The 13,613-nt window shown below is 44.3% G+C and overlaps 1 protein-coding gene across 1 annotated transcript in view; it reads left to right on the forward strand.

The window, feature by feature from the left end:
* Positions 1–10,688, forward strand: part of TAMM41 (TAM41 mitochondrial translocator assembly and maintenance homolog) — a 49,828-nt gene extending 39,140 nt beyond the window's left edge. The window contains exon 8 of the mRNA XM_036101295.2: positions 10,553–10,688. Coding sequence (XP_035957188.2) covers positions 10,553–10,629 — 77 coding nt within the window. The 3' untranslated portion in view covers positions 10,630–10,688. The remainder of the gene's footprint in view (positions 1–10,552) is intronic.
* Positions 10,689–13,613: the final 2,925 nt, after the last annotated feature.

Genomic DNA, 13,613 nt, shown 5'->3' on the forward strand with positions numbered 1-13,613 from the left:
CTCGTCTCCTATGTTTGTTAGCTGGGCCGAGTCCTGGAGCTCTGGGTTATGCGAGCTCTCAGTCAAGGGAGGGGGCAGGGGGAGAGCTTCTGAACCAACATCTCAAAACGTCCTCTTAGAGACATCAGTTACTTGCAAAGTAAAATCATTTCCTTTTCGGAGATCCAGGCTTAATGTACCTGCTGGATTGAGTGGCCTCAGCATTCCTGATTAAAACGTAAAGCTGCATCTGTATCCTGCAAGTACTTCTGAAGTGCGGAAGTGTGGTGGTCGTGAGTTAGGACATAGCACTGCTGTACAGACAGGCAGAACAGCACTGTCATCTGATCTAAAACCGTCAGACCATGTGAGGTGCTGTTGGAAGCCTTACTGCCCCTCTCAGTTTTCCGAATATCTCCTTGTATGCAGGTTATCCCCTCATTTTAGGATTTATGAAAGTCACGTGCATATCGTTGCCAAAGCAGTAGTACCTTGCGCTTCTCCCCCCCCGCCCCAATTTCCCCTCTCCAGAGACCACTGCTGCTAACTCTCCTAGTGACTTGGTTTTATGTCCACTGTCAGTTTGCTAAATAGTAGGCGTATACTGCTGCTTCTCTCCTTTTCCGTTGTCGGCATCATCTGTGGACTTCTCACTCTGGCAGATTCGAATTCAGCTCTTGTACCCACCCCACCGCACACGCTCACCCCTCCCTTCCCTGGGTCCTCGGGTAGTTGCTGTGTAGCTTTGGTGAAGCCAGTCGTCAGAGTTTACAGCGTATGACTCTGTTACTGTGATTCATAGATGGGCTGTATCATACACTTTTCCTTCCCTGCACGACTTTCTTTTCCCACGGAGATTGTCTTCCCCTGTCTCGTGGGAGGGATCCCCTGTCTCCTGTCTCTTGTGTCTTTTACTTTCGTGGTGTACACTCTCATTTTGGTGAGGCACGCCTCCAGTAACTTCCTGAGAAAGGATGCAGGGAGGCAAACTGGGAGACTGTGAATAACTAGAAATATCTTTAGCTTACCCTCACATATAATTGACACTTAGGCTGGAGATGGATTCGAAATCATTTTTTTAAGAATTTCGATATCATGGGGCGCCTGGGTGGCTCAGTCAGTTAAGCGGCTGCCTTCAGCTCAGGTCATGATCCCAGGGTCCTGGGATTGAGCCCCACATCGGGCTCTTGCTCAGCAGGAAGCCTGCTTCTCCCCTACCTGCCACTTCCCCTGGTTGTGCACTCTCGCTCGCTCTCTGTCAAATAAATAAATCTTTAAAAAATAAAAAAAAGAATTTCGATATCATTATTCCAATTATCTTCTCACTTGAAGATTGCTGTCAAGGTCCAAAGCCATTCTGATTCTCAGTCCTTTGTTCCTTTGTGTATATTCTTTCTGGAAGCCGGTTAGGTCTTCACTTGCCCCCAGGGCTCTGACATTTCTCAGTGATATGCTTTGATAATGAATCTGTTTTTATCTACTTTACTGGGTACTCATTGCCTTTTCATTTTGGAACCTCAGAAAATAAGAATATAAGAAATTTTTCTTTTATTGTTTTTTTTTTTTTTTACCTTCTTTGCATCTGTTTTCTCTCTTCTCTTTCTGGAACTCCTTTTATTCAGATATTGGACCTCCTCAAAGAGCCCTTTGGTTTTCTTTCTTTTGTCTCCTATTTTTTATCTCTTTTTGCTCTGTTTTCTGGGAGATTTTCTCAACTTTAGCTTCCAACCCTTCTTGAGTATTTTATTTCTGCTATTGTATTTTTAATTTCCAGGAGCTCTTTCTGTGTTCTTTTTTTATTCTCTGAATGTACATTTTTGTTTATTTTTTTGAAGATTTACTTATTAGAGCGCGCACACATGTGTGCACTCGAGCAGGGGGAGGGGCAGAGGGAGAGGCAGAGAATCTCAAACAGATTCCATGCTGAGCGCAGAGCCCTATGTAGGGCTCGATCTCATGACCCTGAGATCATGACCTGAGCTGAAATCAGGAGTTGGACACTTACCCAACTGAGCCACCCAGGCGCCCCTGAATATATATTTTTCAAAAAAATTTTAAAACATCCTGTTCTTGTTTTATGGGCTTAAGCATTTGAACGTATCTTTGGATATTGCCACATTGCCCTCCAGAGTGGTTATATCAATTTATAGTCCTACTAGCAGGAAATGAGAGTTCTCTTTTCTCCCCATTCTCTCCAACACTTGGTATTGTCAAATGATGGACTTTCCTAGTTCAGTCTTTCTTTATGTGACCATCTACTGAGCCTCTCTAATGTGCCAGCCATGCAGGATACAAAAGTGAACACACCGTCCTGCCTTCAGGGAGTTCATAATCTAGAAGGGGAGACAGATGTGTAAATAGAAATTTGCAGTACTGGGTGATAGATGGCACAGAGGTAACGCCATGTAGGGAGTAATCTTTCAGCCTGATTCTGATCTCTGGGCTGAAATTGCCAGGAAGTTGGCGTGGTCACACCTCTTAACCTCTCACCCCAGCTTCCTGGATACCCAGCTGTGTTTGGCCCCAAGGACACAGTGCTGCCCCTCCTGAGTCTTTGGAAAGATTCGGCCAAAAATTCAACAAAGATTTAGTAGCTCGTGTGCCAAATCTACTCAGCTGAAGATCTTCCTACTGTGCAGGAGTGCATAGCTTTGCATTTCCAATTAAGATATTTATTTAATCTATGTTCCTGCTGGTTTATCCTGGCAAGGCTGAAGATGAGGTGTTTTTGTTTGCTTGGGTGGTTCAGACTATTAATCTGTGATTTGCATGATTGCAGCTTCTTGGGTGAGGCTGAATGCTTTGGGTTTTCTTTCTTTTTTTTTCTATTTTGGGCTTCTTGTCCCATAAGGAATTATTAGATTTATGGATTTTTTTTTTTTTTAGCTGTGATCATGTGTTACAGGGTTTTTAAATTTTTCTTTTCTTTTAGAAATACATATTAACATTTTTACAAATGAAATGACAGGATGTTTGAGATTTGCTTGAAAATAAAACATGGTGGAGGGAAGGGGGTTAGGGGTAGAGGACACAAAATTTGCCCTGAATTGATATATTGTTGAAGCTGAGTGAAGAAACATGAGACATGATCTACTCTTCTTTTATAAGTTTGAGTTTTTCTCTAATAAAATGTTTTTAAAAATCTGTCATCATTGGGGCGCCTGGGTGGCTCAGTCGTTAAGCGTCTGCCTTCGGCTCAGGTCATGGTCCCAGGGTCCTGGGATCGAGCCCCACATCAGGCTCCCTGCTCCGCGGGAAGCCTGCTTCTCCCTCTCCCGCTTCCCCTGCTTGTGTTCCCTCTCTCGCTGTGTCTCTCTCTGTCAAATAAATAAAATCTTTAAAAAAAAAAAAAAAATCTGTCATCATCACCTCTTGACCCTTCAACCTGAAATGAATCTTTGGTCCTCTTTCCACCTGCTCTTTCCAGTGGCCAGCAGAGGGCAGTGGGTGACACAAAGCCACAGCCCAGTTTTCCTGTGGCCACCCTGGCGCCCAGGGCTGGTTCCTGTGCGTGCTCACTGCCTGCTTCCCTTTCCTTTCCGAAGATGCCTTATTGGACCGTGGAAGGCCAGAGTACCAGAAGGTGTGCAGCCTGCTCTGCGCGTGCAGAAACTGTGGAAAGTGACCAAATGTGGGTTTACCTTATGCTCTGGTTTCTCTGGTTTTATGGTGCTTGTGGGCTGTGATGAAGGCAGCTCAGGCCAAAGGCCCAGAGCCTGGGGCTCATATTCCAACTTAACTACTGTGACTTGGGCAAGTTACCTGATTTTTTTGAGTTTTAATTTCATAGAGATAATTATACCTGCCTCACCAGGTTGTGAAAATTATATCTTATGATAAATAAAGCCATCTGGCACAGTGCCTGGACTTTTTCTTTTTGGTATCATTACCTAGAAGTTGCCTGACCCCTCTTTAGGCCTCTTTGCACTGTCATATTCAGATGGCATTCGCCCACCCATGAACCAGGTCTCCAGTTGGAGCAAACTAGCAACGAAAGGCCCCGAGTGGCTGGTTGACTGTTCCTCTTCCCTTTGACTTCACAGCAAGCTTCAGAACCTCTAAGCCTCTGCGTGTTGTTCCTTAGAAGTCCTCTCTTTGTGGTCATGGCTGGCATTCTGCTTGCTTTGCTCAGGCAAAACCCTCCAAGTTCTACCTGTGTTCAGTTTTTCAGCTAGCTAGCTGATGCATCATGTGCAGGGTGGGAAAACCTGTGTATTTGATGGAGTTTGTATTCCTTGTAGCCATTCTCACCCCTCCCCTTTGCAACGTCCCACTCAGTGGGGGTGAAAAGGCAGGTTCAGTCTTCCCCCTTAGCTAGTGAATACCTTTAATACTCAAGTTCAATTCAGAGAGATCGCTAACCGAGGAGCTAAGCTTGGGGTCAGAAGACCTGGACTTGAGTTGTAGCTACTCATTTCTTCGCTCTGTAACCTTGGCATGTTAATTAGCCCTTCTTCCCTGAAATGGAGGAGATCCTAATACCCAGCCCGCTACGTGTTCCGAGAGTGTCCAGTATGTACCTAGTAGGTGCTTTATAAACTTGGGTGAGTCTAGATCTAAATATCACTCTATTCCTAGACAAGATAGAGGCCAGGCATCTATAACCAGCCCAGAGGATTGCCTTTTCTCATAAACTGTGTTGGATAACACAGTTGCCTGTTCTCATGTGGTCTGACTCTGTCTTTATTAGTTCCCTTGAAATCCCTTCCTCATCAGATACACCCATGTTCAAAGGTGAGTACAGAAATGCCTCCAAAGCCAAACACTGCTTTCCCCTTTTAGCCTAACTCACCAGCAGCTCAGGAGAAGTGAAAGGCCATTTAGTCTCCTGACACTTGCCTTCTCTTCTTTTCATGGTAGCAGCAAATGGCTTCACATCTCACATGGGTCACAGAAGACCAGCTAAGCAAAGTGTTGTATTCTGATCAGCAGCAGCCTTCACGTTACTAACCTGTCTGAGTCTTCTGGTACGGGAATAGGAGAGAGGAGGAGGATTTAGTGATAAGACTGAGAAGTAAGCGGAGCTGGCAAAGGGAGCCTGAAAAGCCAGGCAGAGGAATTCAGAGTTTATTTTGAGGGCAGAGGGAAGCCAAGGAAGGATTGTAGAAAGACCTTGATGGCTAGAGAGTAGAGAGCAGATGGAAGGGAGATAACACTCTTGCTCAGGAAACTGATTAGCCATGGTTCAGCCAGTCAGGGGAGGAGTTAGGCAGCCTGAACTCAGGTCATTGCAGTACAGGCAGAGAGAAGAGACGCATGCAAAATTTAGAGGGCAAGTTACCTGTTCCAGATGGTTGGAGGGATATGGGTAGTGAAGGAGAGAGAGGAGTCAGAGAAAACTCCATGTCTGGCCTGGGAAGCACTGGACGGTGGTGCCATTCCCAGAGGTGGGGTGGTTGGGGAGGATGATGAGCTTAATTTCTGAAATCTTGCTTTATTTTTCCCCACCTGACTTTCTGGTCAGTCAGAACTGACTCTGGGGACAGATACCTGTTTACCTCTCTAGCTTCAAAGGATTCATCTGAATTAACAAGACGGGTTTAGTCTTGTTCCTAAAAAGTTTCTGGCATGCCTGAGGGTTTCCTTACCAGCCCTTTCCTGGAACACAAGAGAATGGATTGTCGGTTATCTTCTGCTTCCAGTTTCTTATAACTAAAATACTTCTTCCATTTTTTAGTATCTACACATTAAATAAGAAGAGCACATAATAATAGTTAAGGATTTTTTTTTTTTTTTAGCGATTTGCTTATTATTTAACCTGAGAGTCCTTAAAATAAGTTTGTACTTCTGCTTCAAGAGGTTTTCTTTGTAGATAATATCTAACTGTGGTTGGAAAATAATTGGAAGAATGTTTGGGGGCTTACTGATTTTCCCTCCTAAATATCTGAAATGTGGAATTATGGGAAGGGAGAGATCTCTCACAACCTACTCGTATCTCTGCCTCACATTGTTTCCTGGAGAACCATGTCTGTCACTGGATCCATCTTATTTAAGGTCACACAGGGATTCATGGTCTTACATGTGTAGTAACTTTGCTGCGGGTCATGTGAAACAGGCTGGAACTCAACAGAAGTAAAACTTGAGGAGCCAGATATTGAAGTAGATTTCTATATGCTTCCAAAAAGACCTGACTTCAGATACTAGTCAAAACTCATAATGACCACTTCAGGTAGATAAGGATGTGTCTAAATACGCTGTTATCTAAAGAGATATTGCATCTTTATCCATTGGGGAAGGAGCAAAGACGATGATGATGGTTCTTAAAGTTTCTCTCTTAGCAGGCTGTCTTCCCTGAAGACACATTCTAAATGCAGACTTCCTAAATCACCATCCTTTTCTATAGAAAGAGAGCAGAAACCAAAAGTAGGCTTAATGTAAGCCAAGTAGAATTCTGTGGATTGTAAACTCTGTGAGAGCAGAGACCATAACCTCAACATCTAGTTCAATGTCTTATATTATATGGATGCTCAATAAATATTGGTTCAGTATATTTCAGTGAGTAAATGAAAGGTTCTAGGTTTTCTGGCAGTAGGAAGAAATCTCCATTGATACAGAAAAGTGCACAAATCATAAATTTGGTGAATTTTCACCAAGTGAACACACTCGTGAACCTAGGACCCAGATGAAGAAATAGAACAGGACTGTCCCTCAGATGGTGTGCCAGTCATAGTCACTAGTTCTCCAGGGGTAACTACTCTCTGACTTCCAATGCCATGCTTCTGTTGTGCCCATTTTTGAACTTTAGATAAATATGTAGTCTCCCAGGTCTTTCATTCCTCTTTACATGAGTGAGATTTAACATGGTGTTTGGAGCAGTAATAGTTCATTTATCCTCATTGCACCAAGTCCATTGTATGATTATACCACAGTTTATCTACTCTCTTGTTGATGGTTTCTTGGGTTGGTTCCAGTTTTGGGCCCTTACAGATAGTGCTGCTGTGAATGTTTTTGTACCTGTCCTTTGGTAAGCGAACATAGGCGTTTCTCTTAGGTGCATACTTAGGGGGTAGAATTACAGCATCATAGCGTATGTGAATGTTCCGCTTTGGTAATACTACCAAACAGTTGTCCACATTACACTCCCACTAGCTGAGCTCTTGGTGCGGCTCCTCCTCACTTGATGCTCCGTGTCTTTTTCATTTTAGGTACTCCGGTAGGTGAGTGGTGGTATCATATTGGAGTTTTAATTTACATTTTCCTGATGACTCATGAAGCTGGGCATTTGTTCACGCTTATTTGGATATCCTCTTTTGTGACGTGCCTATTCTAGTGTTTTGCTCATTTTTCTATTGAATTGTCTGCTTTTCTTACTGAATTCCTCATATAGTCTGGATACAGGTCCTTTGTCTGATAATATGTAATGCAAAAGTCTTCTGCATGGGGGGCTGTCATTTCACTCTCTTGATGGTGTCTTTTGATGAAAAGACATTCTTAATTTTACTCAATCCAGTTTGTGAATTTTGTCCTTTATGGGTAGCAGCCTCTGTGCCCTGTATTGGAAAGGTTGCCCACCACAACTTCATGGAGTTTTAGTTTTCCACCGGTGTTGCAATTAGAATATTAAGGCAGAAAAGATCCTTCATTCCAGTCTGTTGGTCCTTTTTTTTTTTTTTTTTAAAGATTTTTATTTATTTATTTGAGAGAGAGAGAATGAGAGAGAGCGAGTACATGAGAGGGGGGAGGGTCAGAGGGAGAAGCCGACTCCCTGCCAAGCAGGGAGCCCGATGCGGGACTCGATCCAGGGACTCCAGGATCATGACTTGAGCCAAAGGCAGTCGCTTAACCAACTGAGCCACCCAGGCACCCGCAGTCTGTGGGTTCTTTACCTTCTGCAACTCCTGGCTCCCTGTGAAAACCCGACGAAAACTGTACCGTCGGCAACAGGAGTGCGCACATGCACGCACACAACATACTTTTCTGGTTTCCTCCTAACTTTCCTGCAGACCGATGTTGAAACCTGCCCACAACCTCTTGTCAGGGAACCCCAAACTAGTCCAGCCAGTCTTTTTACAGATGAGGAAGTCGAGGCCCAGAGAGGGTGCATCATACTGTAAGTTTGTGGTCCAGTTGGGACTAGAATTCAGGTCTCTTGACTTCTATTTGAGTGCTCTTTCTTTCTTTCTTTCTTTCTTTCTTTCTTTTTTTAAGATTTTTACTTATTTTTTTTTGTTTTTTTTTTTTAAGATTCTATTTATTTATTTGACAGAGAGACACAGTGAGAGAAGGAACACAGCAGCGGGAGTGGGAGAGGGAGAAGCAGGCCCCCCACCGAGCAGGGAGCCCGACGCGGGGCTCGATCCCAGGACCCTGGGATCACGACCTGAGCCAAAGGCAGACGCCCAGCGACTGAGCCACCCAGGCGCCCCAAGATTTTTACTTATTTGATAGAGAGATAGCATAAGTAGGCAGAGCGGCAGTCAGAGGGAGAGGGAGAAGCAGGCTCTCTGCTGAGCAGGGAGCCCAGTGCAGGGCTCGATCCCAGGACCCTGGGATCATGACCTGAGCTGAAGGCAGCCGCTTAACTGACTGAGCGACCCAGGCACCCCTCCAGTGCTCTTTCTAACACAATTACCTGCTGCAGTCTTTCTGAGAATCTCCGGCAGAGCCATCGAAAGGAGAGACTGTTTTTAATGAAGGGAGGTTCCTTTTTTTTTTTTTTAAAGATTTTATTTATTTGAGAGCGAGAGTGAAAGAGAAAGAGAGCACAAGCCAGGGGAGAGGCAGAGGCAGAGGGAGAGGGAGAAGCAGACTCCCCGCTGAGCAGGGAGCCCGATGCGGGGCTCGATCCCAGAACCCTGAGATCATGACCTGAGTCGAAGGCAGACACTTAACCAACTGAGCCACCCAGGCGCCCCAATGAAGGGAGGTTTCTATGCAGTAGCAGCAAAATATGGCTACATGGTGACACTCATGTACTTTAGATATTTACGTTAAATGTTAAGGTCCAGCATGTCTGTATGTCAGGTTTGTGAAGTTGAGCTGGGACTTAGCATGGCCGGTGCATCTTCCTCTAGCTGTGACTCAGTGCTCTGGGGTTGCTGTGTTGAATCTTACTGTATGCACCTACCTGTGTTCTGCTTAGTGTCTCGATTGGTTCTGGCTGGAATATTAAAAAGCACCTTACGTAAGAAGTTTCCAGTCTCAATGCTCAAGTGGGTGAGGTTCACCAAAGTGGTTGCTCCAGGGAGAAAATTAAAAGAGGTAGAGGCAGGGAAAGGAGCTCTGAGTTTCTTGACTAGGCTAAGTCCGTTTGCAAACAGTAGGCAAGCTGGGCCAAAGTTTCTAGAAGTATTCACTAACAATTTTCCTGGTATGCAGACTTTTTACCTACCATTGCCTGCAGTAGTTTCTTCAAAGATTCTAAGTGGACTGGGCAGCTTGCAGGTAACAGGCCGGGGTATTTTCAAGAGACCACTCAGACCCCACTACTAGGAGTCTCCAGATTTAATGCTGTTACCTCATCCACAGTGCCTACCAGTGCTTAAAGCGCACTGCCGCCGGTGTGCATTTCAGACTTGCAGCACAGACCACAGTTCCTATCTCATGGGGGAAAGACCATTCAGATCTTTGGGCCACGCCCTGAAACACAGACTAAATGATCTCATCCTCAGCACAAAGGAAGTTGAGCTCATAATACCATCTGCAAATAGTATCCTATTAGACCGGACAGACAAATAGCATCCCATTATTCTACCCCATTTTACTTCTGTGCCATTAGCCCCCAGAGAGCCTCTTCTCCAGTTTCATCAGGTACTTGTGATTAAGTAGGTGGAGGGTGCTAGAAGGTCAAATATCTCAATGAGGTGCATCTGTTCCGTCATTTCAAAAGCATTTACTGAGTACCTGCTGTGTGCTAGGGACTGTACTAGGTGATGGGGATCAGGGATGAATGGGACAAGCTCCTTGTCCTTGAGGAGCTCCCAGTCTAGGCAGAGGGACAGGTCAGTAAGCTGACAAGCACCACACAGTGTGGTAAGTGCTGTAAGAGAAGTCAGCACAGGTGCTGTGGGACCAGAAGGAGCTGCGTCTGAATTGGCCTGGGGTGTCCAGGAAGGCCCTTCTATAGAAGGGATCTGAAAGGGGATGAAGAGGGTACCTGCAGAAAGTGATGGAACCGACATTCATTCTGGGCAGGCCGTGGCATACGCAGTGACACAGCAGCAGGGAGCTGGGGGTGGTTGGGATGCCGGCACAGAAAAGGAGCTGAGGAGACCCAGTGACATACAGAGTTTTGTCTTTGTTTTCCTTTCTCCTCTTTAAAAGAGCTACTCAAGTCGGAGGTTGATGATAGACTCGTAACTCGAAAGATTCACTTATCCCATTAACTCGGGTACCTTTGGCATCCGTGTCACTGTTGGAGTAGATGCCTAAATCAGAATCTCTTCCCCTTATGTTGATCATGGTGACCTTTAATCATCTTCGGCTCCCAGGGTCCCCTGGGAGCCCACCCCAGTCAGCCCATTACTGCCCCACTCCCAAGACAGGTCTCTGGTCAGGATATCATGGAAGCTCTAGCTGAGTATGTAGTCAACAAGCACCAATTTTCTCACCATCTCTTCTTTTTGTCTTTTAGGTGTGAAGAAATCAGTGGTTTATAGTTCACTAAAGCTACACAAAATGTGGAAAGGATGGCTAAGGAAAACATCCTAATTTGGCTTGCTTTTATACGTGTTATGTATAGATTAATAAAGTGATCCTTTTTGACAGAACAGTATTTGTTACCTTGACCCACTGCTTGAATTTGAAGATACCTAGGTTTGTATAATATTTGATTTTGAAATGTATGTGTTAGACATTTATCTGGGGGACCCAAATACCTTTGAGGATGAGCAAATAAGTAGTTTCACAGGCATAGGTGGGAATCTGTGAAAGTACTTTTAGCTAGTGAAGGATTGAATAGAACAGGGAAAATGACCTAATGTTCATTCAAGGCCTACACACCAGGTGTGATACATGAACTGCTTCTTTTAATCCTTACACTACTTCTAACACATAGATATGAGCCCCACTTTTTTACAACCAAGGAAACTGAGGGTAAAGAAGTTAACTAACAGGCCCACTGGCCCACAGCCCCAAAACTAGTACATGGCTAAGCTGGGACTTGAATTCAAGTCTGTCCCACTCAAAAGACCAGTATCACATCCCACTTCAGGCCTTGCCTGCAAGATGTGAATAATTCTTTCCTGGTTTATCCAGATGATTTCTATGATTATTTTCAGTTATCACTGGCCATGGAGCTAAAGACACCTGCTATGGTTTCTTCTACACCATTTCTGTTCTGTGTCTTCTCAGATCAAGCGGGACAGTAGAAAATTCCTTCCTAGAATGAGCTACTTCTGGAGGGATGATGCATGATACATCAGAATTTATGGCAGACTTAGAGACCATTTATACTCCCTCACTTTACAGGTGGGATAAGTAAGGCCCAGAGAGGTGGTGACTTCCAAGGTCACATATATTTCTCGACAGCCTAGACTAAAACTTGCATCTCTACATCCTACTTAATCCCCCTTTCACTTCAGCCTGCTGTTCTACCCACCCAGCCTGTAGGTAAATTATAACAGGGCCTTGGATTTCAGTAACTTTTACAAGATCTGGAAGAACAAAATCCCTCGGCTCAGTATTATTTTCAAAAATCACAGGACACCTCACCTAAATGTAACTCCTAACTCTAACTTGAGTTTTACCGTCCTCAGTCCCTTCTTGGATAACTAACCTACTCTAACAATTGGGCAGCAGATACAGGAAAGTCTTTCCCTGGAATTTCAGGTTACAGTGGGTTATGTAGAAATAGATCAGAGGTTATGGCAAGTGGAAAAGCCAGGAAAAGACTAAAGGCTCTCAGGGAGGAGAATTTATTTTATTTTTTTAAAAGATTTTATTTATTTATTTGACAGAGACACAACAAGAGAGGGAACACTAGCAGGGGGAGTGGGAGAGGGAGAAGTAGGCTCTCTGCTGAGCAAGGAACCCAGTGCGGGGCTCTATCCCTGGACCCTGGGATCATGATCTGAGCTGAAGGCCAATGCTTAATGACTGAGCCACCCAGGTGCCCCAGGGAGGAGAATTTAATTCAACTGATTAATTCAATATTGCCAAGCAATACTGGGTTGGAGGGAGATGGGATTGGCCAAGATGACCATACTTGTGATCCTGCCCTCAGTAAGCTTGCAGTACATCAAGTGGGGAGGACAGAATTTATCCTCATAATAGAAGATGAGAAGTGATCGTTGCATAAAGATAAGTTCATTCATTCATTCAGTCATTTAACAAATATTTAATAAATACTGCATGTCAGGAACTGAAGCCTAATGAATAAGACATTGTCCCAAATCTAAGGATCTTACAATGCAGTAAAGTAGTCAGGTAAGTAAATTGGGAATTATATTTATCTGATAAATGCTTAATTATAGGGGTAACTATAGGGTGCTGTGGAGATACCTAAAAGTAATGGCAAATACTGGTTGAGCCCTTACAGTGTCAGGCAGTATTCTAAGCACTTTCTATAGATTTATTCATTTAATCCTCACCACAGCCTTATGTAATAGGGACTCTTATTATTCCCTAATTTATGCCTGGGGAAACACAGGCACAGAGGAGTAAGGCCTTGCATACCATTTCAAAGCTGGTAGATGACAGCCAGGATTCAAAACTGGGCCATCAGTTTGCAGAGCCCTCCCTCTTAACCTCTTAGCTAAACTATCTTTCAATCACTTTGTCTTTGCCTGGTTTGAAGAGAAGGAGCAAGCGATGTCCAGCCCACTACTTTTTTTTTTTTTTTTTTAAGATTTTATTTATTTACAGCCCACTACTTTAAGAACAAGTAGGAGTTACCCCGAGGAGAAGGAAGAGTATCCCAGGCCAGGGAAGTGCTTGTTCAAAAGCCCTGAATGAAGAGATCACAGTATGTTTAGTAAACTAAATCTAGCTCAAGATGAATAAAATGCCAGGCAGATGCTATAGAGGCTGGAGAAATGACAGAGGCCAGATCATAAAAGGTCTTACTGAAGTCTGTCAATGTATTAATCATTATCCCCAGAACAGTGGAGAGCCAATGAGGGATTTGGGCTGGAGAGTAGCAAAACTGGATTTGCATTTTATAAAAATCATTATGGTTGCAACATGAAGAATGGATTAAAAGAGGCAAGACTGGGGTGCCTGGGTGGCTCAGTCAATTAAGCATCTCTTGATTTTGGCTCAGGTCATGATCTCAGGGTTGTGGGATTGAGCCTAGCGTCAGGCTCCATGCTCAGTGGGGAGTCTGTTAGAGATTCTCTCTCTCCCTCTGCCCCTCCCCCTGCTCACGCTCTAAATAAATAAGTAAAATCTTAAGAAAAAAAAAAGGTGCCGAGGTTCTGGATGGGGCAACTGGGAGAATGGTGTGCTATTTCCCTTTTTTGGGAACCCTTACCTCCCACCATATACAAGTTGGGGATTCAGGAGGAGGGGCAGATTTCGGGTGGCATGAAGACAGTGATAAATTTGGGTCTGGACATGCTGAATTTGGGATGTCTGTGGAAGATGTTCAGTAGACATCAGCTACACAGGTCAGAAGCTGGAAGTGTACTAAGAGTTGGCAGGTAGTAGATGGTGGGAGTGGTTGAGATTTCCCCAGGAAGTCTGTAGAGTATGAA

The sequence above is a fragment of the Halichoerus grypus genome, chromosome 1 (genome assembly GCF_964656455.1).
Source record: "Halichoerus grypus chromosome 1, mHalGry1.hap1.1, whole genome shotgun sequence".
Taxonomy (NCBI): domain Eukaryota; kingdom Metazoa; phylum Chordata; class Mammalia; order Carnivora; family Phocidae; genus Halichoerus; species Halichoerus grypus.